The sequence below is a fragment of the Coptis chinensis genome, chromosome 1 (genome assembly GCF_015680905.1).
Source record: "Coptis chinensis isolate HL-2020 chromosome 1, ASM1568090v1, whole genome shotgun sequence".
NCBI lineage: Eukaryota > Viridiplantae > Streptophyta > Magnoliopsida > Ranunculales > Ranunculaceae > Coptis > Coptis chinensis.
This window is the reverse complement of record NC_141456.1, coordinates 60,173,467-60,199,941: the sequence shown is the minus strand read 5'-3', so window position 1 is coordinate 60,199,941 and position 26,475 is coordinate 60,173,467. Positions and strand designations below refer to the sequence as shown.

Below are 26,475 nucleotides of genomic sequence, written 5' to 3'. Positions count from 1 at the left end.
TCGGTAAAAAATAGGTTTAATTTTTAAAAATATCATAAAAAAAGTTGCAAAATTCATTTTCAAAAATTTTAAAATAATAAAGATTTCAAAATTAACTCAAATTTTGTAGATGACATTTATAGTGATAAAATCATACCCACAAAATATTAATTTTTAGTTTGGTGTTGTATAGACTATTATACAAAAAGTGCTGTATATGTACCAACTTTTAGAAATTGTCAAAACGGCCGCATCATTTCGGATTTAGCCTTGCGGCAATAAAGGATTTTAGACTTTAGGGATCGGCTCATTGACCATTAGCCATTTTGAGATTGATTCTGTTAATAATTGCTGCCAAGTTGGTCGAAGACGTGGCTATGAGTTAGCGCTCGATTTGGTTGTAAACAGTAAAAAAGTGTGCCTGCGAAGTACGAATAGCCTGGCCATTTTCTTCATGATAACCGTGGTTCAGTCTAGGGGTGGGAATTTGGCCCTAATGACCCTAACCCGGTTCTGACCGACCCGACTCTAAGCCATATAAAGCCCTCACAGAGTTTAGGGCAGGGCCGATCCGGCCCTAATGCCTTCTAAGGCAGGGTTAGAACTAAGGTTCTGAAACATAGGCCCGACCCTAACCAAGCCCTAGTTATAATTTCACTATAAAATACACAACTAAAATTATCAAACTCCTTGTTGCATATTTTCAATTAAAATAACACTGTCTTTTGTAATTTATCACTTATCGTATGGGTACTTTTAATAACTTGTCTTATATCATAAAAACTTGTAAACCTAATTGTTTCTATCTCACAACTCACGTACACCTCACAACTCCCCGTCTAACCTAGTAATGAAGAATAATAATGAGCACTGGGCACTAGCCTTTAATGAAAAATATATTGACGTCAGTAAAAACTCATTCCATACTCTTATTTGTCTTTGTGTTCTTCAATGTTAAATGTAATTTTGGTGAGATTTGAGTACAAAAAATAACGGTTTATGTCGGTGAAAGCTCATTCCAAAATGTGTCTTCTCGTGATTTTAACCGTAATTTTGAAATATAAATGTGAGTCTACATGTCTTCAGTTTATTAGATTGTGGATATGCATTTTAAATTGTTAGACTTATCAAGAATTATTACTAGATTGGTTGTTATTTAAATTTCAAAGTAGTGTGACTTTGAGTTTGCAAATCTTTGAATTTTTTTTGTAATATAAATGAGTTTTAAAACTGATGTAGTAAAAAGAAGAAAATATATAGGCCTGGCCCGACCCGGTCCTAAACTGTTAAAGAGGGCTTAGGATAGAGTCAGGGCTTGAAATTTAGACTTATGACCCGGCCCTATAGGGACTTTAGGGCCGGGCTGACCCGACCCTAATAACTGAGAGGCTTTAAATGTTTAGGGCCGAGCTAGCCCGACCCAGCCCATTGCCCACCCCTAGTTCAGTCTATTCAGTTTCGTTCGGTTGTCCAACAACAAAACAGTTCCAGAACTACGCCCAGTCCACTTCGCAGTATTTTCTGCTGGGCCATATTCTCTTGAGGCGTTTCATTCCATAATCCGTATATATAAAGCTATTCAACAATTTGTCTGTACTGTAATTGTGCTGAAAATAAGTTTGAGTTTTGATGTTTTAAATATGCATTACAATAAAACACAAATTAGAACCAGCTTCTAGAAATACTCCACTTCTCTCTATGACAAAGATAAAATTCTTAGAAAGCACTGACGTAGAAAAAAGAGTCAGTATCGTTTTTGGTGTTATATAGGAGAATCAAGACTGGGATACTACTCATCTTAGTTAACTCATTTGTAATGACATCGTTTGAGATATGCAAAAGCTCAATGCTGGAGGTGTTGTCACTTTTTTTTTCCTGATCAATGATCTCTTTCATAGTATGGTCTGAGAAGCTCAGAGTTCTAAGAAACACCATTTGCATGCTGTAAGTGGTTCAAGTTGTTATAACTATGTGACCTCAAAGAATATTCCCGTATAAGCTTTGAGAAAAATGAATTCTCTCTTTCCAGTAGCCTAGCTGGTGTGTCGTATTCGACTACTCTTCCTGCAAATTGATCAAAGACTATAAATATAAATTTCTCTGCCATTTTGCGCAGATTCTTTCGGTTTTTCATCAATTCGAAATTCTTACCTTCACTAAGGACCAGGACAAAATCACTGTCTATAACTGTATGAACTCTGTGAGCTATGGTGATAACGGTACGGTCATTGAACTCCTGACTTATGATCTTCTGTATCACTCCATCAGTTGCTGAGTCAACTGAGGCTGTTGCTTCATCCAGAACAAGAACACTGCTTTTCTTTAACAAGGCTCTTCCAAGGCAAAAAAGCTGCCTCTGACCCATGCTCCAGTTTTCTCCATTTTCAACCACTGTAAAATACATGTATATCACTAAGAAAACTTGAAAAGAGGAAGAAGCACATTTTGAAGGGATGGCACAAGTATGGCGGAAGTAGTGATGTTTGTGTTATGATCCCTTGTTTGCCATTCCTCCTTCTTTCTCCTTCTTTACCAGTAGAGAAAGAAAAAATAAAACCAAGTGAAAAGAGGTATCCAGTTAACACTTGTGGTAGTCGATGAGTTTACCTGCTGAGTTCAACTTCTCTTCCTTCGCACGCACTACATCTCCAAGTTGACATTTATCCAAAGCCTGAAAAATAAAGAACTTCTTCAGTAATAAACTCTGAGAAATTATTTAGGAAATTTTCTGCCGCATAGGAATAAAAACTTGAACTAGATAAATAATATTGATGATTTAGTTTTGGAAAGAATTATGTTTCTTATCCACTCAGGAATTTAGTATGTGGCAGCACAAATATCGTCTCTGTGATTAGCTTATTGAAAATAATTTATAATCATTTTAGTCCTTTTTATTTAGATATCATAATCATATTTCAGATTCTACATTGTCTCAAACTCTATATGTTGATATTCTTTTCATGACTTTCTCTTTAAAGGTACGGTGTAGTAAATATTGATATATGTGTAGTCTCATGCAATTATGCAAATGCAAAGTTCTAAAAATCCTTTCCCCACCAATGGACACCCACATACAGTTTGATATATTGGACTGTGCACTTCTTCTTTTAAAGTAGATCAAGATTTTAGTCCTGGAAAAGTTCATCTTAACAGGACATATAAACCTTGTTTACATTGTTATTTATGTAAGTAGAAACTTCCATTTACTTATGTATGGACGAATACAATGCACATACACTAGGATTTTCAAGTTACCCGTTTTTTTATTTGTAGAGCTTTTTGGTTTGCTATTCTACATTTCTACCTGGAACTCATAGATCTTTTTTTCTGGGAAAACAATTATTAAAGTTATGGGTGAAATCTGGGTGAAATGTCAAGAGAAAAACAGAATATAAGCGTTCTCCCTAACTGGTGTCAATAGGTTATAGTTGTACCTTCCATATTTCACCGTCAGAGTATTGCTCAAGTGGGTCAAGGTTTCCTCTCACTGTTCCTTCGAACAAAGTTGGGTCCTGAGGGATAATGCTAAGCTTGGATCTCAAGTCATGGAGGCCAATCTTGCAAATGTCTACATTATCAATTGTGATGCTTCCTTCCCTGGGTTCCACGATTCGGAATATTGCTTGTATGAGTGTCGACTTCCCACTTCCTGTTCTTCCAACTACTCCAACCTTCTTCCTTCCCGGAAACGTGCAAGTAATGTTTTTTAAGACAGATGGAAGGTGTTCAGCATATCGGATCTGTAACATAATAACAATATACGTTTTACAGAGCAGGAGTGAAACAGAAAAAGAAAAGAGAGAAAAGAAAAAAGAATGTTGGTGGCTAATCCTAGAAAATCAACCAATTGTCTTGGCATTATCTCTCCTATAAAATCTAGCATTTGAAAGACCAAATCCGACATCTATTTCTTCTCTTATTGATTTTACGTCCCATTGAAATCCATGTTTGTTTTTCTTTTTCTGCAACTTCAAAATTGAATCATAGAGATTTATGATTTGGAAGTTTTACCTGCAAGTTTTGGAAGCATATTCTCCCACACTCTGGCCAGTTGTTTGGTGGCCTATTTTCGTCAATCACCAGAGAGGCTTCACTTTTAATTTTTGAATATTGTAATATCCTCTCCACGGAGATCATTTTATTCTCTGCATTGCATATGTTCCATATAACAGAGGCTTGTTGCACATTCAAACTCAGTCCATATGTTACTGCCAACCCTGCAATGCCTGTGAAGTTTCCATGCCCATTAAATTCTTGCTCCACCCATTAAATTATAAACTAGCATGTGTTGTGCTACGCATGAGTTCGCCAAGTTGTAAAGAACTAAAATGAAAATTGTTAAAAAAAACTAAAGAGAAACAATTTTTTGTGAATCTCTCACTAGGAAATGAGAAACAATTTTCTTAAAATGGGGAAGATATACAATTCCTATACATAAATTTTAGCTTTTAAATTAAGAAGACTATCCTAAAATTATTGAAGAAAGAGGTGGTTCAATTTTAATAGAGATCAGGGAGCCAATTGTAATTAATAAATAGGAGAGATGTAATTTAAATAAACGTAGGGAGGTAGTTCTAAAATCTTAAAATTGAGCTATCATATAGTGTAGAGATATTCTTAAATTGTTGCAATAGGAAGTCCAAAATTTAAAAGTTTAAAACTTAACGATCCTTACTTGGGTTGATTACTCCTTCAGGGAGGCTCACAAGCAGAATCAGTGAGAAAGCAAACACAAAGTTTGATAGGAGGTTCAGTCTAAAAGAAAGCCATTCCATAGCTGACACACTGTGAAACCATGGTCTTGAGTGGTTATCGATGAGTCCCAAATTTGTATTGATGAACCGGCATTCGTGATCGAAGGCTCGGATTGTAGCAGCTCCTGAAAGCGATTCTGCAAAGTGATGAAGAATGGGAGCCCTTTGAATTCCATCCAAGCGAGCAAGTTCTCTAGCAGTTGGTGTGTAATATCGCTGTAGTTGTGGCCACCAAGTTTAGATTCAAATTTAAAATGACACAGTAAACGCCACATAAAATCAAACCCACCAATTTGTTACATGTATAAAATGTGCTTATTTCCCCCACCAATTGGGAGAAAGAAAGACCATAACAATTGGGAGAAGAACCTACCTGGTACCATACGCACACTGCAGTCACTGGAACAAAAATGGCGAACACTTGCCATGCACATTGAGACATGACGCCGATGGTACCCAGAATTCGTATTATTGAGAAGGCACACCAACCTACTTTGTTAGCTATTTCCATGTCCATCACACTTTGGTCTGTAGATGTCTGCCATTTAGATGAATAATATTTGTAAGTGCTCGGAGTTTTTGTCCTATAGATGAAAAAAGTATGTCCATACACTATGCAGAAAATTGTTTTGATTTTCTTATACTTCGATGAGCTTGAAGAGTTAGAACACATATGCCTATGCGCATAGCAATGGATGTATATCTATATCAGTAGACCTACATGCATGTAGACGCACTAATGTAATACTAAGTGCGTTAGCTCACAAACAATCAAAAGAATCGCTTTTTAACCAAGAAACGATGAAATAACTTTATAAAATCAATGAATAATGTTATCACAATCCTCCTAAGCCTTTAAATAGGCGTCCTAACCCTAAACTAAACAAGCGATGACTTTCCCGAACTAATCCTACCAAAAATAAACAAAATTATCAATTATTCGTGTAAAGCCCATGATAAATCCCAGAGCGCGACCCGCGCTTATATGACGGCAAAACTGAGCGCACCATGCGCTCGATCTACTGTAACATTCGTTAGCTTTGAGTGTGACCTACGCTTGTATCAAGGCAAACTGAGCGCACCCCGCGCTCGTACTACTCAGAGAAACCTCTCATACTTTGACGATCCCATCATATTCCTCCAAGTATTCTTCAGCCATAATCTGTACTGCATCATTCCCCCTTGGTTGGAAGGAATTCGTCCTCAAATTTAAAACATCCTCATCGTCAGACGAATCACCACAGAATGGAATGAGATGTTGAACATTGAAGACATCTGACGTCCGGATATGACTAGGCAAACGAAGGCGATAGGCATTAGCGTTAATCTTTTCAATCACCTCCACAGGACCAATCTTGCGATGCTTCAATTTATTATAGTCACCAATGGAAAATTGGTCTTTAGTAAGTACAGCCCAGACAAAATCACCCACCTCAAAATGAATATCACGACGATGGCGATCAACCGTATCCTTGTACTTTGCATTTGACTCTATTAACTTCTGACAAACAGTAGCATGAGTATCCTGAAGGTGCTGAGCAATCTCAGAAGCAGTCGAATGAATAGGTCAGAAAACCGGGAATAGGCGCCCGGATCGATTAACGCGCGGGATTAAATCCATAGAGAACCTGGAAGGGACTATACCCAGAACTCCGATTAACCGAACGGTTAAAGGCAAACTTGGCTTGAGAAAGATGAGAATCCTACTGCTTGATCTTAGTACCCACCAAATAACGTAACAGATTACCCAAGGACCTGTTAACAACCTCTGTCTGGCCATCCGTCTGTGGATGATAGGCAGTACTAAATTTCAACTCAGTATGCATCATCTTCCATAAACAACGCCAAAAATGACTAAGGAAACGAGTATCCCGATCAGAAACAATAAAGGTAGGCAAACCATATAATCGATAAACCTCGTGAAAGAATAACTGTGAAACACTGACAGCATCGGTAGTTTTCTTGCACACAATGAAATGCGCCATCTTAGAGAACCGATCCACCACCGCAAAAATAGAGTCATGACCCCGTTGAGTACGAGGAAGACCAAGAACAAAGTCCATATTGATATCACACCAAGGACGACTCGGAACAGGTAAAGGCATATATAACCCTGCATTAGTAGCATGGCCTTTTGAGACTTGGCAAATATGTCAACGAGCAACAAATTTGTGAACATTTGTGCTAAGGCCCAGCCAAAAATAAGACTCAGAGACAAGCCGTAGTGTCTTGTCACACCCAAAGTGGCCCTCATTATTGAATTCAGTGATGAGGCGAAGACGAAGACTGCAGGCAGAAACACAAAGGTGCTTACCCTTAAACAAAAACCCCTCCTGTAGAGAAAACTCAGATAACTGACCCTCCTGTATATCAGTCAGAACAAGTGAAAACTAGGGATCACTAGTGTACATCTCAGGAAAATAGTCAAACCCAAAAACCGAAGTGCGCAAGGACACCAACAACAAAGAACGCCTGCTAAAAGCATCCGCCACACGATTTTGAACCCCAAATTTGTGGCGCAAGACAATGGTAAAATCCTGTAAATAACTAGACCAGCGCAGTTGACGGGCACTGACGTTATCTTGGTTACCAATATGCTTAAGTGCTTCATGATTAGTATAAAGGAGAAATTCGGAGTGAATCAAATAATGACGCCAATGTTTAAGGGTCTGAACAACGACATAAAATTCTAACTCATAAGCACTGTAGTTACGTTTTCGCGACCGAGAGTTTCTCACCTGAAATAAGCGGCGAGGGTGGTGAGTATCTCGACTAAGAAACGACCCCAATACTAACTTTAGAAGCATCAGTACACACTTCAAAGGGAGATGAAAAATCCGACAGTTTAAGAATTGGTGCTGAAATAAGCTTAGTCTTGAGAAACTGAAAACTCTCTTCAGCTGCCTGAGACCAAAGAAACTTACTACCACGCAAACAATCAGTAATAGGAGTAGTGATAGTACTAAAATGAGGAACAAAGCGGTGATAAAAAGAAGCAAACCCATGAAAACTACGAGCTTCAGTTAAGGTCGTCGGGCTAGGCCAGGAGCGAACTGCCTCGACCTTAGACATATACACAGAGATACCTGCGGCCGAAACCACATAACCCAAAAACAGAACTGAGTCAGTACAGAAAATGTATTTGGCAGCAGTAGCAAAGAGCTGAGCTTGGCGTAAGACAGACAACACCGCCTGGAGATCCTGGAGATGAGATGTGGTATCCTTGCTGTAAATTAAGATGTTATCGAAGTAAACCACCACACACTTGCCCAAAAATGGCTTCAACACCTGGTTCATGACTCGCATGAAAGTACTGGGTGCATTAGAGAGACCAAATGGCATGACCAACCACTCATATAGGCCCTCTTTAGTTTTAAAGGCGGTCTTCCACTCATCACCAATTCGGATTCGAATATGATAATAACCCGATTTTAAATCAAGCTTGGTAAAGACGACAGCACCATGTAACTGATCGAGAAGATCATCTAACCTTGGAATAGGAAATCGGTATTTGGTAGTGATCTTATTAATAGCCCGACTGTCAACACACATACGCCAAGATCCATCCTTCTTGGGAACTAACAAAGTAGGAACCGCACATGGGCTTAAACTTTCCCGAATAAAACCTTAATCAAGCAAATCAGTAACCTATCGTTGTAACTCAGCATGCTCTTTCGGACTCATCCGATAATGCTGACGATTTGGGATTTTAGAATCAGGAACCAAATCGATTTGGTGTTGTATATCCTTCATAGGAGGCAAACCAGCCGGTAACTCAGCCGGAAAAAGGTCCGAGAGCTCTTGTAACAATCCCTGCACACACACTGGCACTGCAATCTGTGGTGTGTTAGGTTCACACATTAAAATAAACACGTGACTAGCACCAAGCATTTCGGTCTCAAAACTGCGCAAAGCCAAACAAGAAGACTTTGGCTCGGGTGAGGTTGTGGGCACAGGCTCCTGAATTGGTATTAACACAATTTTAACACCCTCAAACTGAAAACTATGAGTATTCTTCCAACCATCATGAGCAACTCGCCGATCAAATTGCCAGGGGCGACCCAATAACAAATGGCAAGCATCCATAATAACAACATCACACCACACTTTATCAACATACTTAGAACCAATAGAAAAAGAAACCAAACAATGTTTAGTCACTGTTATCTCTATGTCTTTCTTCAGCCAATAGAGAGAATAAGGCGTCGGATGTTTCTCAGTGGCCAAGTTAAGCTTACGAACTGCTTCAGAAGAGATGATATTCTCACAGCTACCCGAATCAATAACCAGCTTACAGACCTTCTCTAGAATGGTACAAGTCGACTGGAAAATATGGTTGCGGAGCCAACCATCACCCTCAATCTCCTTAGGAGTAAAACACAGTCGGCACACCACTAAAAGTTCACCCCTGTCACCAATGACTAGTTCTTCCGGACTGTCATCCAAACCCACATAAAAAATGGGAGCCCCCAGAAAACTACCCACAGGATCCTCATCAATATCCTCATTCTCGGCAAACAAAATCTTACCAGGAGCAGGCAGTTTGGAACATCGGTTAGCATAATGACCCATCTCACCACAACGAAAACACTTAACCGCATTAGTGCCACGACCTAGAGCTTCTGGACCCTGCGACCTAGTGATAGGAACATTAGGAGTACGGGAGAACAGGACCACTACTCCTACGGTTCTGTTGTTTTTCCAGAATTAAGGCACGCTGATGAGTCTCAAAGACTGAAAAAACATCAAACAGGTTCAAGGCATCCTGCAAGTTAGAACGGAAACCCCTAATATAACGGGCCACCAACTTATCATCAGACTCTGTCAAATCTACACGAGACAATAATTGATAAAAATCTTTGGTATAGTCATCCACAGATTTTGCACCTTGACGCAAGTTCTAAAAGCGTTGATATAGTTCATGCGTATAATTGAATGGTAAAAAATTGGCACGGAGATATTTTTTAAGTTTCCCCAAATCAACGATTTTAGATTTACCTCTTCGGTGACGAGTTGCTTTCAACTATTGCCACCAAGCCATAGCACGACCACGAAAACGAGTTGCCATGCACAAACGCCACCTGTTTGTCGTCTGGCACCTCTTTGAACTCCATAACCTCCTCCACAGTCCCGAGCCAATCAATTAGATTGTCCGGCTGTAAGCTGCCATGAAACTCAGGCAAATCAATTTTCAAACCCGATTCCCAGCGTCTGTTCTCTCTGTGTTGCGGAACATGCGGAAAATTATCATCCTCCTCCAAAACGACAAAGGGATTGTTATCCTCTGCCTCCAGATCGTCCTCCACGTGCTGTGGTTCACGGTCTTTGTGGTTGGTCGAGTTGCAGATTAAGGGCCTCGACCTGGCGAGCTAGCGTTGCTACCTACCTTGAAAGTTCGGCCATGCGGTAACGAGCATACACATCGTCCAGATAAGCTTCTCTCTGAGGTCTACCACATCCTCTTGCTGCTTGACGAGACATATTTAGATCGTAGCTGAGTCTGATACCAACTAATATAATATTAAGTGCATTAGCTCACAAGCATTCAAAAGAATTGCTCTTTAACCAAGAAATGATGAAATAACTTTATAAAATCAATGAATAATGTTATCACAATCCTCCTAAGCCTTTAAATAGGGCGTCTTAACCCTAAACTAAACAAGGGGTGAACTTCCCGAACTAATCCTAAAAAAATAAACAAAACTATCAATTATTCGTGTAAAGCCCGTGATAAAGCCCAGAGCGCGCGACCATGCGCTCGATCTACTGTAACATTCGCTAGCTTTGAGCGCGACCTGCGCTTGTATCAAGGCAAACTGAGCGCACCCCACGCTCGTACAACTCAGACCTCTCATACTTTGACGATCCCATCATACTCCTCCAAGTATTCTTCAGCCATAATCTGTACTGCATCACGCACACATGTGAAGATCCTGCTCAATCAGTATCCTTATTTCTTATTTTCTACAGGTTGGCCTTTTCAAAGCCAGATTACTGCCTTACAGAATTGGAGGTGGAAAGTTTAAACAAAAGATTCAAATATTTGAGGTAGATTTTTCTGACCCTTTCTTCTATATCTATAATGTTCGCTAAAGTTAACGTAGATTAGAAGAAAGTGCATTTACGTCATTTATGCCTGAAAATTGTTTGACTGTACGTTTGTTATCATTCTGGAATCTGCATGTATATTATGAGTAGTTACTAGGATTTGAATTTTCAACTGAGGTCTACCTCGGTTTGGCTAATGTAGTGGAGATGTCATCATTGTGTTGTTTCTAGGCAACTTGTGCAAGTGGTTGTTAGAGGCTTGGCTGCCAATATACTTGTTTACTTAGCTTCTCGTGTACTATAACTGTGCATTTACTTCTTTCTCATCAGTTCATCAGTTCATGCCTTGCCTTTCAGAAAAGAAGATTAGTACAAATAATTAATTCAATTGGTGTTCCCTGTGGTCGCTTGATGTTTCTTTCAAGGTTCTGAATGCAATTACTATATATTAGTTCAAATTCTAGTGACTACTCATAATCTACATCCCCTCGGGTAACATGGATAATGTTTATTTAACCATGGTGTTTTATGATATAACATTTCCTCACTATTATACAATTCATATGGTACTATATTTACCATTCAGTGGACATCTCTCTGCTACTTCCTAGTAAGAGCTTAATAAAAATTATATGAATCTATGACATACATATATGCAGAACTAAGTTTTGTCTGACGTACCCGATTTAAGATCCTTCCAGTTGGTGTTGAATCAAAGAAAGACATTGGAGCTCTGAGCACGCTGTGAAGCATACTTGTGAAGAACTTTTGTGATGTCAGAATGCCAACTACTGCAATTAGTGTTGCACGCACCAGTACACAGAGTGAGCTGCCTACAGAAAGTAGTATGTACACGAGGAAAAGGTAACTCATCCCCATTTCTGGCTCAGACCCTGTTGAAAGTGGAGAAGCCCATGCCATCCAAATATTGCTGCCTATTTGTAACAATTGGAAGAGTAACTGTGCTAAGATAATGAAGGGGACCAGTAGTCCACCTCGCACTGCAGTCAGGTATGCCAAGTAAACATCTCTTCCAATACTTCCTTTCTCTCTTTCTTCATCTTGTGTCAATCTTCCTCCTTTGTTACTTATTTCAGGAGAGAGATTATGTTTGGAGTCTTGTTTACTATTTAGAAGTTCTATATTTGTGGTGGCGTCTGAATCAGCTTCGCTGTCTGATATTGGTGTTTGCGATATTCTACTTGTATTTTCAACTGTGAGTACTGATTCCAGAGCTTCATTGTGTGCCCCAACTAACACTTCAAATCCTATATTCTGCTTTAAAAGTTCTTCAAACTTTCCAGCCTGTGCAACTCTTCCATTTTGCATCACCTGTTATACCAATGGCTTACTTTCTTGTACCAAGTTTTGAATAATCAAAGTTGAAAATGTTTTCCTAAGGAGTTCAAGAATTAAAATAAGAAATTCATTCTGCATTATGATTACCAGAATGAGATCAGCTGCAGGAAGAAACTCCACTTGATGTGTAACGTAAATGATGGTCTTGTTTCTGAGAATTCCCAGCAGGCATTCCTGCAGAAAATTTACAACAGAGTCACATTAGTAAAAACTTTTTCGGATTGCAAGCTTGTAGCAATAAATGAGTAGAGATTAGCATTTTGAAACCAAGTTTGAAGGACTCATATGGAAGTCTGCTTTGATAACTTGTTGAACTTAGTTCTCTCGTAGATCACTTAACCAGTCTGCTTCATGTGTGAGTTAGTAGTTACAGTTGGATGATCCCATCCACCTTGCAACAACATAGGAAATTTTTCGTCCACAGCGTAGATAGTGGGCGTTTTCTTAAATGTATTATTGACTTGAGTATCATGATGCCCACAAATCAACCAATGGTAGAATATAAATACTGACCTCAAATAGTTGGGTGCCTGTATGAGCATCAACTGCACTGAAAGGGTCATCAAGGAGATAAATATCAGCGTCCTGGTACACTGCGCGCGCGATTTGTATCCTTTGCTTCTGTCCTCCACTCATATTAATCCCTCTTTCTCCAATCTCTGTTAGATCACCGCAAGAGAATAGCTCAAAATCCTTTTTCAAAGCACAGGCTTCAACTGTTGTGTCATATTTGGCACTGTCATAGTGATTTCCGAATAATATATTATCTCTTACATTTCCCGTCATTATCCACGGAGACTGGGGAACATAGGCTTTTGTCCCACTAAGCTTCACTACTCCTGATAGCTTTGGGATCTCCCCAAGTATGCATGATAGAAGACTAGACTTGCCTGATCCAACAGTTCCACAAATTGCCACTTTCATTCCCCTCTTCACTGTTAAATTGATTCTTTCTACAGTTGGTCTTGTTGATTCTGGATCCCAGCTAAATATTCCATTCTCAATCTCTATATCAAATTCCGAGCAATCTTTTGGAACAAACATGACAGCATCCGATTGAATTTCATCTTTTTGGAGGTAAGATGCAACTCGATCCATTGAAACTTTAGACTGCGCAATCACTGACAGTAGGTCGGGTAGATTGAATATTGGATCTTGTAACATTTGAAATGTTGCCAATGCAGATAGGACACTCCCAGCTGTGAGGGGGATACCAAGCCAAATACATGCCCCAAAGGTTACAACTGAGATGAATGTGGGGCATCCCCAGAAGATAAAAGCTGAGATTGCTGATAGCCTCAGTGACTTCCATAACCAATTGTACTCTATCTTTCTCAAGCTTTCAAGCTTGTGGAGGTACTGAATATCCCATGCTTGAAGTTTCAGGGTCTTCATATTGCGAAGAACCTCTGATGTGGCCTTCATTCGGTTGTCCTTGGCCTCCATGATCTTGGACTGGAATGTTTTCTGAATCCTCGTAATGGGTATATTGCAAGCCATGACCAATAGTGTTGCTGCCAGTCCTGCCAATGCACCAAGACCCAAGTTTTTACTTAAAATAAAGATTGCTAGGGAAATTTGTACTGGTAACATCCACATCGTGTTCATGTACCATATGAAGTCTGAAATTCGTTGGACATCCACACTCATATAGTTAATGATTTCTCCACTGGTGTGGCTTTGGCGGGACTGGCTTGACAAGTGGAGCCCTTTCCGGTATATGTGGGATATAAGTGCTGCTCTCATGCGAAGTCCTAGCTGGCGAGCTCCAAAGATCCATTGTCTCTGAGCAATCACTTCAACCATTTTGGCACTCAAGAAGGCTAGAGCAAGAAGGTACCCACTCTCTATGCTTTGGTTCTTCTTCCCACTCAGAAACTTCACCAAGTCATCAATCAAATATGGGCCAACGTATGATGCTGCAGCACTTGTTACTGCAAATAATGCATTTATTGCTGCCTTCTTCCGAATAAACAGAAAAATTGCCTTGTAGATGGAAGGATTTGCGTTGCCGTCTTTCTCTCTCACACAATTTAGATAGTCATCAAACGAGCGGGAAAGATATGCAGCAGAGTCCTTGATATCAACGTCTGGGACCTCATTTTGATCTAGTGATTTAGTTATTCCTACTGCAAACAATGGGTTTAGCCAAGAGAACGTGAGTAGCTGGAAAAGTGTAGCATTTCCATACGGACAATTTCTTTTGATCTCTGCATGTTTTTCAGCTGTGTTGCTGACAAGTGGCTGTGTGATGTCATTATCGGAAAAGACAATGCCTGTGATCCCTCTGATCGAGATCCCCAGCAGGTAGCTGGTGGCGAGAAAGCTTAGGATGTCAGCACAGTCCCTTACTGCTGGAGGCCTATGGTCAATAAATATGTAGTGGGTATCAAAAGCTATGCGGATAACAGACAGTAAGAAACTGCACATTAACCAGGCTCTTAGAATCCATGGAAGCTTTGAGGAGCCTGAGTTACGGAGATTAGAAACTGCAATCAGTGTGATGATCCATGAGGTTACTTGCAAGGTTTCTTCCACAAGAGCTGAGGTTCTGTTCATGCAAAGGGTCTCAATTCTGTTCAGCAGCATCAGAAACAAGATAAAATGGTTCGCTGCTAAAAAAGTAGAGCAGGTTATGTTGGCTTTATAACTAATCCCAAGGTTTACATTGACAGAGTACTTTTGTGCCCCTCTATCTGCAGTTTTTGATCTTTGCGTGCAAGATGTGCACAATGTATTCCATATGAAGTGGATAAATAAGCTTCCGATGAATCCAATCTGGATAACTATGCTGAATTCCTCCCAGAAACATGGTGAGCTAAGCTGCAACCCTTCTTTCAAGGCCAAATACTGAAGAAATTCAAAATCTGCAATTAAACAAGAAATTTTACTTGGTGACTTTTCAAGAAAAAATATGAGTAAACTAATGTCAAACTTCATCTACTGTTAACTCCTACGTGCAGAGATGAAGTCAATGTTTGGTACAAAAAGGAGCACCAGGTGGGCTTCTAACCAAAGTCATTGCTCTACAAGAATGTAACTTGCATAGTTGTAGCAAGTGTGCCTTGTTATCTAACAGTGCGTCAAATTTGATTCCAGATGATGATATTTAAATTTCAGAGTATGGTCTAATGTCTTTCCATCCTCAGACGGCTGTACTCGTATACATAACTTTCAGCCAATGGAAACTTAGTCTGGTAATTTACTTCTTTTCTCATATTTGAAATACTGAAACAGCGCATGTACTGGAGACTATAGGTATATAGCATTTAATATTAAATAGCTAAGAGTCTAAAATAGATATGCAAAGTAAGCAACTGATCATCAATTTGATAGCTAGGATTGAGGTACTAGGCAAAGGAACAACTGCTACTTACTGTGTTCTGTGTATAGTTTTTATCGCAGGTAAGTTACTAGGAAGGAGGGCCATGGTCAGATGGAGACATTCCAGCAATGATGCTCAGAACCCAGGTTTCGAAAACACCTTCTGAAGAAGCTTGTTACCACACATAAGAGGATATTATTTCTAAGAAGTATATCCATCATTACTTCCCATCTTCCACTCAATGAAGCGTCCCCAAGAACTTATCTTGTAGAACTTTTCAGTTACCTTATCACCTGTTCTCAGCAATAATGTTTTTACCATATTCCAGACCGAGTTTTTCTTGATTTAAATATATAAGGTAATTGTATGTTTCGGTTCAGCATTAAGTCATAGCTTGCTTCGAAATTGTTAACATTATTTAACAATCTGATAGCTACCGTGATTGTCTAATATCCAAAGCCTGAGGATTTCCAGAAACGCAAAAGAACGAAAGTGGAAAAGTTCTGTCTGACTATAATCTTAAACACATGCATAAATGAGTGCATTTAGGCTTGCCTGGAACACATTGTTCATTTACCCTACTGCAACACATCAAGATAAGGCTGTCAGAGATGGCAAATGAGTTCTGAAACCTCTAAGTAGATGATATGTACCCTGCTTATAAGTAAAATATGTTGGAATCTCTAATGAGTATTTCAAAATACTTGTGTGTTGTTTAGTCCCACATTGGTGAATCACCACTAGCAAGTGAGGTATATGAGGTGATCCTCTAGCATAAGGGCGTGCCCTTAGGGTACAAAGGCTTTTATGTTAGGAGGGAGGACTCACCCAAAGCCACACACGCATGCGCCCGCCCGCCCCAAGTCGGGTCAGGCTTGGAGGGAGGACTCACCCAAAGCCACACACGCATGCACCCGCCCGCCCCAAGTCGGGTCGGACTTGGGCTGTTTGCCTAGTGGGTAGTGAATTACCAATTGTCTATGATAACCGATCATACTCTATATAAACACTTCTCTATTCATAGAACAGAGAGAGAGTTAAATCCAATTCAAGAGAAAACCATAAATCGTGAATACTCTATCTGATCCCAAAACCAGAAAACCATAAATCGTGAATACTCTATCCGCTTCATCCCACTTCGCCCGGAGAGAGTTATATTCTTGCGTTCTAGAGGGTAGTGCGTTTCTAGTGCAAAGTCGCTCTTCATTAACCATTAAATCCTCGTGAGGAAGACGCCACTTGTTGCCTTTACGCACCATTGGAAGGGGCGAAATCTTTCCTTAAGGGACGACTAATAATCCGCCTTGGTTATTACCTTTTATTCTCATCATTGTCTTCTATTGTTTTCTTTTATCTCCATACAACAATCTTAAGGAAAGAATAAGATGTCTACACCGTTGACACCACCACGATCAAAGAAACCAATGCGAGTCATGGAAGTTACTTAGCCTACATGAGAGATCTTTGCACCTCTCTTGAATGCTCGCAACTTACCTAATGTGTCAAAGATTGAATCCTTCAACGGTTCACACTTCAAGAGATGGAGAGAAAGGGTGTTCACAGCCCTAGATGTACTCAACTATGCAAAGTATCTCACTGATACAGCACCCGTGGAGGGTTCTAATGATTTCGAAAGCACCCGTGGAGGGTTCTAATGATTTCGAAAGAAATCAAGCTGCTTGGCTCAATGGGAATAAGGTATGTCGTCATGGCCTTGTCCAATGAAATTTTTGATATTTATTGTTCAAATAAGAATGCACATGATATATGGGAGAGTTTGAACAAGAAATACATAATAGAGGATGCTGGTACTCAGAAATATGCTATTGGGACTTTTCTAAAGTTCCATATGAGAGAGGATAGAGATGTAACGTCTCAAATCCATGATTTTCATGTCTTGATTAATGATTTGAAAACCGGGGTATTAATTTACCCGAAACCTTTGTTCTTTGGATGTTTGATTGAGAAACTCCCCAGTCTTGGAAACACTATAAAAATAGTATGAAGCATTAAGCGTAGCGATGACTCTTGAGGGATGTGATCATTCACATTCACATAGAGGAAAAGAACAAGACTTCGGGATGAGGTGTTGTCTAAGGAATTCCATTGTAAAGCCAATATCATTGAAGGTAATCCCAAAAATCTAACAAAACCTCTAAAACCGGAAGTATACAACAAAAATAAGAATTTCAAGGTCAAAGGCACTTCTTTTAAAAGGGAGTGGTGCGCAATAGAAATTGTTATGTTTGTGGTAAACCCCGGACATAGGGTTTTTCGGTCATAACAAGAAAGACACCGATTATCCTCCCAATGCTAATCTAGTTGAGGGAGATGATATTGTTCTTCTTTGGTGTCACAAGTGTTCATAGCCACCGGGAAGAGGAACTGGGTACTAGATTCCGGTGGTGCCACCATGCGTTTGTGGTGATGTTGAAACCTTCTCGGACTACATACTAGTGAAAGATGAAAAGGTCTATATGGGTGACTCTAGGTCCGTTCCTGTTGAAGGAACAGGCAAGGTTCTTCCGGTTAACTTCGGGAAAACCCTTTTACTTAGTAATGTTCTTCATGTTCCCGAGATTCGTTAGAATCGATTTACAATGTCACCTTGGGAAAAGTCAAGTCCAAGGTGACTTTTGAGAGTGACAAGTTTGTTCGACAAAGAATGAGGGTTTTGTTGGTAAAGGTTATTGTAATAACAAAGGGTCTTTTCATGTTGAATGTACTTGACAACATTATTATTAATAAGAATGAATGCATACGCTTACTTGCTTGACTCTTTTAATATATGGCATGGTAGACTAGGAGATGTGAATGTTCAAGATATGAAAAGGATGAAAGCATGTGGTTTTATTGTCCGATATTTACGATATTTCTAATGATAAATGTGAGATATGTCTTTGAGACTAAAGCCACGAAAGAAACCCCGCAGAACCGTGTCTAGAGATAAAAACCGGATTACTAACTCTTATTCATACAGTTTGGGTGAATTCGGAAGTACCATGTCTGTAGGGGGGAAGTTTTATTATATTACATTCATAGATGACTTCTCTAGGTACACCATGGTATATTTACTTAGACACAAGCATGAGGCGGTGAGATGTTTCTCAAGTACAAAGTCGAAGTTGAAAACCGGCTTTAACTGTAAGATTAAGAGACTTCGATCCGATAGGGGTGGAGAATATGAGTCTAACCCCTTCCGGGACTTTTGTGACAAGAGTGACATTATTCATGAGACTACTCCACCATACTCTCCTCGAGTCTAAATGGAGTAGCCAAACGGAAAAACGAACACTAAAAAGAGATGATGAATGCTATGCTTGTAAGTTCGGAGCTTCCCGAACTTGTGGGGGAAGCAATCCTATCTGCTTGCCATATCTGAGAATAGGATACCCAACAAGAAAACAGGGAATAAGACACCATATGAAGTTATGGAAAGGTCATGTACCTAACCCGACATACTTAAAAATGTGGGGGTGTCTTGCTAAGGTTCTTGTGAATGAACCTAAAAAGAGAAAAATTGGGACCTAGAATCCGCTGATTGTATGTTCATTGGTTATGCTCATAATAGTGTTGCATATAGATTTTAGTAGTAAAATCTAATATTAACCTTGTCGATGCTAACACTATTATAGAGAGTAAAAATGCTTGATTTCTTTGAGAATTTGTTTCCTTTGAAAATTGGCATTGAGAGGTTGGTTGCTCCTAGTGAACAACAATCAACATATCCCCGAAATTTCTCAACAAGAAATTCGGAAGAGTAAAAGAGACAGAAATCCACCAATTTTGGTGATGACTTTTACACATTTCTTCTTGATGATGATCCCGTGGACGATAATGAGGCAAATCGGTTCTCGAGATGCTCCTTTCGGGAAGGATGCTATACACTCGAACTAGATTCGATTATAGCTAATCACACATGGGAGATAGTTGATCTACCTCTGGGGAGCATAAGTATCAAAATAGTCGATGCCTTTTTTCGATCCTTGACTACAAGTCCCAGCCTTGTATTTCTCGATGGAACCATCTAGTTTCAATTTCTTTTTGAAGAAATTGAAACTAGATGGTTCCATTGAGAAATACAAGGCTAGACTTGTAGTCAAGGGATTCTCCCGCAAAAAGGCATCGACTATTTTGATACTTATGCCTCTGTAATCCAGGATTTCTTCTATAAGAGTTCTAATGGCTCTAGTCGCTATTCATAATTTATTTATTCATCAAATGGATGTAAAAACCGCATTTTTTGAATGGTGATCTTGATGAAAAAAATATATATGATGCGACGAGGGTACGATAGTACCGGGGAATGAGCATAAGGTATGCAAGTTAGTTAAGTCTTTATATGGGTTGAAACAAGCGCCAAAACAATGGCATGAAAAGTTTGACAGTGTCATGATGTCTAATGGATATCACATAAATGATACTGATAAATATATTTACTTTAAATCTTTTGATGTGAATACATATGTGATTATCTGTCTATATGTGGATGACATGTTAATCATGAGTCCTAGCCTTGATGTTGTGAGAAACACCAAGATGTTTTTATCCTCCCAATTTGAAATGAAGAATTTGGGAGAAGCTGATGTGATTCTTGGAATCAAAATCATCAGAAACTGTGATGGCTATATGCTTTCACAAGAGCATTATGTTGAGAAGTTTTTGAAGAAGTTTAACTTTTATGATAGTAAGCCTATGTCGACACCTTATGAGGCAAATAGTGAACTTCAGAAAAATGCTCAACATGGTGTCCTTCAGTCTAGATTGCCTAAATTATTGGTAGTCTCATGTACTTGATGAATTGCACTAGACCTGACATTGCTTATGCAGTTAGCAGGCTAAGCAGATACACTCATTGTCCTAGCCAGGAACATTGGAGTGCCTTAGAGACCAGCCAAGAATTTGAGAGGAACAATGAATTATGGCATAAGGTTTAGACAAACTCCACCGTGATAGGGTTATTGTGATGCAAACCGGATATCCGATTCTCATGATATCAAGTCCACTAGTGGTTATATTTTCACCCTAGGTGGAGGTGCGGTCGCTTGGAAATCTTCTAAGGACCTTGATAGCTCGTTTAACCATGGAGTCCGAGCTTATTGCTTTAGATAAAGCAAGTCTTGAGGCCGAAAGTGGCTTAGAAACCTCTTGGCGATCTTCCTATTGGTACAAAACCGCCCTCTCCGTACATATGCATTGTATTCACGGGCCGCGAATAGCAAAGGCAAAGAGCAAATTGTATAATGGGAAAAGCGGGCATATTCGCCCGAGACTACGGTCTATAAAGCAAATCACTGAATATGGAGTTGTGGCTCTAGATTATGTGAGGTCGAGTTAAATTTGGCCGATCCTCGACAAAACCACTTAACAGAGACAAGTGGTTAATACGTCGAGGGGATGGGACTTTTGCCTTAGATAGGCGCGAATCGACGACGGCAACCCCACCTATGTGATTGGAGATCCCATGAAGTAGGTTCAAAGGGAAAAACAAGTCACCTCGTCGCTCTGGTATGCTATTGTCTTTCTTTGAGACGTCCCACCCTATGACTAGATATCATTATTGTATACTTTGTATAACTTGAATAGCAATGAGAAAATGATAAGTTATTTTACTCTTAATGGAATCCATAGTCCATTATTTTTATGAGATAGTGTATTTTAACTGCTATGTACACTTGATGGATATCCACCTACGTGAATGTAGAACTGGGTTGGTTCTTATGAGTATTCAGGCAAGTACTCTAGAGCATTCACATAACACAGTAGCGTATGAGGGCCAAAAAGCAACACCGCGAGTAATATATATAATGAAAGAGCAATGTGGGTGCATGTCCTCTATTTTACTACAAGGGAATGTTGGTTCAAAGATTTTTTAATCCACCACTTTCACGTATTATAAGACATGTTACCCTATGACTGGTTCAAGCCCGAAAAGCACCAATATCTTTATACATTGTTTTTTCGATTCTCTCTGGCATTTTGTTAACCCATTTCTTTTGTAATATCCTATTCTAAAATAGTGGGGGACTATTAGTATTTTGAAATAGTGGGGGATTGTTGGAATCTCTAATGAGTATTTCAAAATACTTGTGTGTTGTTTAGTCCCACATTGGTGAATCACCACTAGCAAGTGAGGTATATGAGGTGATCCTCAGCATAAGGGCGTGCCGCTTCCTTAGGGTACAAAGGCTTTTGTGTTAGGAGGGAGGACTCACCCAAAGCCCACATCGCATTACCCCTGCCCGACCGAAGTCGCGTCGCGTCGGGTTCCCGGGCTGGGCTGCTTTGTCTAGTGGGTAGTGTTTATAGAGAGAGAGAGAGAGAGAACTCGTGTATACCAGAAGTCGTGCTGCTGCTGCCTCTATATCGAGAGAGAAGTCGTCTTTCCGCCTTCTATATACACACCAAATAATCCAATTCAAGAGAAAACCGTAAATCGTGAATACTCTATCTGTCTTCATCCCACTTCTCATAAACAGAGATTCACACCTATTCTTCTTCTCTTCTTCCTGTCAGCCGCCAGAGAGAGTTATATTGCTGTTCTAGAGGGTAGTCTGTTCTAGTGCAAAGTCCATTGAATCCTGTGAGGAAGACATTGAATCCCGTGGAGAAAGACGCCACCGCCCTTTTCTCGCACCATTGGAAGGGGGCTTAAATCTTTCCTTAAGGACAGACCTAATCTAATCCTACTTGGTTATTACCTTTTATTCTATCCTTGTCTTCTATTGTTTTCTTTTATCTGCATACAACAAAATACTCGTGATTGGTCTACCTGCTTTTTGAGACCCTTCATTGTATAATCCAACTATTGCAGGTACAGTTTGGTTGGGAAATAGAATCATAGTTATCCTTTTAGCATGCAGCTCCAATGGCTTTTGGATGCTGTGTCCGTCTCCCATGGAATTGGGAAATTCACACAGTTACTTTATATAGCATAAAGCCAACTCTTCAAGTATAATAATCCAGTCTTTTTGGAATAAAATAGTCCACAACATACAGATTACCTACAGAGTCTAACTATTAACACTTAAAAATGGAGTTCAATTCTTTTCACATAGTTCTATATCTGATAGATTCAGTGAAAAAAATGCTCCTTACGCACTGGATTTTGAAAATCTTAGTTATTCATGAAGTAGAACACGGGTACAGTTTAACAATCCAGGTGGCAGTACCATTGATTGTGTCCAACCTCCTAGATCTAATTGGATTCATGTCACTGTCCATACTTTTCGTGGATCTTTTGTTCAGTCACTGCGCATCACAGTTAAGTTCAGTAAAGCCCATATTTTAACTTGAGAAAATATCCTAGTGCCCTGCCAACCATGAATATGCAGTGATGTCGATACTCGATAGTTAAGTTCAGAGTTCAGACTGCATAGTTTGGCTAAGATGAGAAATAATGCATAATGCATAAGGGGTTCTGTTTCACATTTTCTTAACATTTCAGAATTCCACTATTCCGAGTTTCTGACTCCCGTTAGGCTTAAAGGTTTCTAGTGGCCTACTGGTCAAGCCTTGAGAAAGAGGTTGGGATCTGATCCTGCCCTTCACAATGGAACAGCTATATTGAAGTAAACGAAATTATTACTATTAAGTACTCTTGCATCCATTTTTCTTATCCTGAACAACTTGCACATGAGCCACTTACAAGGACTTCTCTATAAGAACATTGTAGACCATGAAAAACGCAAGTCATGCAGCACACTAGTAGTGAGATAATATGTAGCAGAATCAAACAGAGAAGAACTTCATTTGTTAACATAGCAAATTGAAAACAAACTTCAAATAAGTAGAGAAAGAAACTTTGTTCACAATGGAAGTTATGAAGGGAGGGTGTCAAAGCTACTAAAACCAAAACGATAAACCTGTTCAAATAACTTCTTGTCATCTACTTAATCAAAAACAACAACAAAAGAAGAAAGAGTGTCTTACACTTCCAAGGAACTTGATTGTTAAACGGGTCATTTATACTTTTTTGGGCTATTTTTTTAAGTAAGTTGGAAAGTTCGAAAAATGCATATGTATATCCTGGTACACCAGCAGGTAAAGTTTGAGCTTACTTGATAGAACACTATTTGAGCCAAACATGTCTGCATACAAAACTTCCCTCCTCGCTTTGATATCCTTTCGACTAGCACTGTCAAGTATGATGCTGCAACTGCCTTAAAAGTGTTCGTTGTGCTGGTGCATATAATGGTTAGTGAAAGTTGTTGGGAGAGAACCTTTAGTCTATTGGATAACCAGGGAGGACAAGAAGGAATGAAACTATTGATGGGGAAAGGAATTTGAGGAGGGAGACGTAATCCAAGGTTGGCTTCGAGTTATAACAGTATTATTATTATGACAGCATTATATTATAGAATGGTGTTTGTTTGCACATAAATTTTGTCAAGTACGGAGAAGAGAAAGAGAGTTGTGCTTGAAAAGGATTTCACGTGATGGTTTTTCTAAGGACGGTATTTTGGCTGGTTCTCTAAACACAAGTTAGTGTCCTTTAGCTTATTAGGAAGGTGAGAACATGTGAGAAGACAAGGTTATATTAAGCTAAAAGTGACTCATGAGTGATGAGACGTAAATGAGATTAGATGCGCTTCTCCATTATTAGAGCACTTTGTTTGCATGTATAGGCGGCGATGAAATTATGTTTGTGGGGATTCTTTGCAGTTGTGGAAGATTTTTGGGCTCAGAGAGCGTTGTCCTCTTCTTCAGGAAATTGCGTGGAAATTAAAAGGAAATGTATTGCTCTAGGATAGTATAGACATTGATTTGCTGTAGGTAGGTCACTGAGGAGAAATATTTTGAAGGAACACACCTAGATAAACATGTAATACACCACTGAATAGTATCTCGAGGCAGTAAGGGCGTGCCAATTATCGTACTGAGAGTCAAATTTCCATTCTCCTTTAGAGGGACCTGAAGAGTAGAGTGATTCTACAAATGTTTAGTTCTCTTCCTATAGTGTACGTGAGGAACTCACTCACTTTTTGTAATTGTGTTTTGCACTTGACCATCAATAAAATTAAAATTATCAAAAAAAATAAAAATAAATGAACACACAATTCAAGGCTTGGGGAGAAAACATAGATGGAATACAACTAGAAATTTGGGTGGAATAATTTCAACACTATCCCTCAGCCGGACACATTAATTGGAAATAATCACAGGTGCACAGTTTTTTATTTGATTTGTACAACTTCACCTGGCAAGACTTGAACCCGAGACCTCTTATAATATGAACTTCAATACCATGTCAAATTACCAATTTATTCATAAGCTAGACAAATTCAATAAATATTAGAAGAGGCTCGGGGAGAGAACATAGGCATGAGTGTACGACACACCTAGAAATTGGGCTGAAATTATCTAACACATCTCTACTAATATAATGAGGCGTGCCTCCCCACAGAATGTAGTTCCTAAAGTTGAGCCAGATGCCTTATTTCCCTCTCTCTAATTGAAGAGTCACAAATGGTAATAAGTTGTTAATAACTTCGGAGTTTTTCTACGTGAACAAACAATTTTGAACAAACTATAGAGAACAAACTAACGTGGAAAGCATCACGTGCCCCTACTTCTCAAACTAACACTCCTCATATTCCAAAACAATTCACCCAAAAAAAAATGCTCGTCTTTTTTGTTGGAGCATACACTCCAATTTTCATCACTCTCATGCTAAAACTTCAATCTCTTCACTAAAAGTGGCATTGATTCTGTAAATGTTATATTTCGTTTAACCTTACTGATGTAGGCAATTTGGAGGAGAAAGGATTGTTTGATTGGGTTTGGCTGAGTTCGTTTGGACGAACTGCCTACGTATCAAGTTCTCTCTGCTGGGAGGAGACTTGAATCAGGTCAGACGTAGTTCCTCATCCTCTTTATATAAGCAAGGTGCCCGCACCTCCCGCTCTCTCGCGTCAGGTCAGATCTAGGTCTTCAGGTCACTTGGGAGCCATGAAGGCGAGTTATGAGTATTTACTGTGATGCGTACCTGAAGCTCAAGTCTTGATGACAGTCATAAAGACATACATTACTATCCGTTGTGGGATGAGGAGAGTGAATACTGATGAGATCAATTCTAAGTGAGAGTGTCTACTCTACTTGAGTCACTTTGAAGCGATCTCGCAGGACGAGTACCCAATATCGGTTGTTGGTGACATCACTTTGAGCGCGAGTTGCATAGGTCGCTTGCCTTGAGTCGAGTCACTATGGAGTGAGCTCAGAAGACGAGGATATGAGGTTGGTTGGTAGTTTTATTGTGCTAGACACGTGTTTGATATCTATTGGATGTGGATATTATTCCCTCACACAGCCCCATCTCAGTAGGGCTATAGCTGGAATAACAATCTATTGAGAGAGAACGGTGACACGTGTATGGCACATGTGAGGGTGTGGGCATTTTTTGAATGTGAATAGCAACTGCTTCGGTTTAGGGTGGGTGAAAATAGCACGTACTTGAAAAGACAACGCATAAGAAGACGTGTCACTCTAGGTTTTGGTGCAATGATGGCTTGCGTTGGGAACTGAATGGGCGGCTTGTATAAGACATTTTTGGGAACTGAAGAGTTTACCTTTTCTTCACATTTTTAGAGCAGTTGGGCATCCAGGTTAGTTCTCTTGCCATTTTTGCTTCTCTCACTTTCGTAGATAGCGTTTTCGTGTTAAGGTTGTAATCTTTCTAGTGTAAAGGATGTCTGATTTTGATGATACACGTTCTGATGAAATTATGGAGAGATCGCTAGGATCTGAGAATATGGTTGAGGAAGAGGTTTCTGAGTCTGTTGTTGCTATTTCGTGTGGCAACGAAGGAGAGGACGGTTCTTCTTCCAGTAGCTTACCACCTAGGGTTATAAATAGAAGTGTAATCACGAATTTTGTAGATATTAGGTCAAGATTCGATATTAACATCCCCAACCTGGAGATACACGACCTGAGTAATGTTGATAACGTGTTTAACAATAGTTTTTTACCGATAAATAGGGGGTCATTGTATGTGTGGGACAATTGAGGGTA

General features: G+C 39.5%; 1 protein-coding gene and 2 long non-coding RNA genes across 4 annotated transcripts; 2 read left to right on the top strand and 1 right to left on the bottom strand.

Annotated features, from left to right (window-relative positions):
- Positions 1–1,581: 1,581 nt before the first annotated feature.
- On the bottom strand, positions 1,582–24,095 carry ABCC9 (multidrug resistance-associated protein 9). Its single transcript, XM_086604234.1, has 11 exons — positions 23,526–24,095; positions 12,654–15,007; positions 12,228–12,314; positions 11,463–12,113; positions 5,107–5,271; positions 4,655–4,949; positions 3,991–4,205; positions 3,414–3,719; positions 2,587–2,650; positions 2,131–2,370; positions 1,582–2,043 (listed from the first exon to the last, which is right to left on the bottom strand). The coding sequence occupies exons 1-11, from the start codon at positions 23,551–23,553 to the stop codon at positions 1,901–1,903; spliced, it is 4,548 nt and encodes a 1,515-aa protein (XP_086460360.1). The 5' UTR covers positions 23,554–24,095; the 3' UTR covers positions 1,582–1,900.
- On the top strand, positions 10,257–12,084 carry LOC147524763 (uncharacterized). The gene is made up of 2 exons (XR_015220799.1): positions 10,257–10,781; positions 11,483–12,084. It is a non-coding gene; the product is annotated as an uncharacterized LOC147524763 (long non-coding RNA).
- Positions 14,814–15,851, top strand: LOC147524762 (uncharacterized). 2 transcript variants are annotated; one of them, XR_015220805.1, is made up of 4 exons: positions 14,814–14,953; positions 15,104–15,140; positions 15,240–15,337; positions 15,546–15,851. It is a non-coding gene; the product is annotated as an uncharacterized LOC147524762 (long non-coding RNA). The 2 variants fall into 2 exon arrangements; XR_015220806.1 differs by having other exon boundaries at positions 15,534–15,851.
- Positions 24,096–26,475: the final 2,380 nt, after the last annotated feature.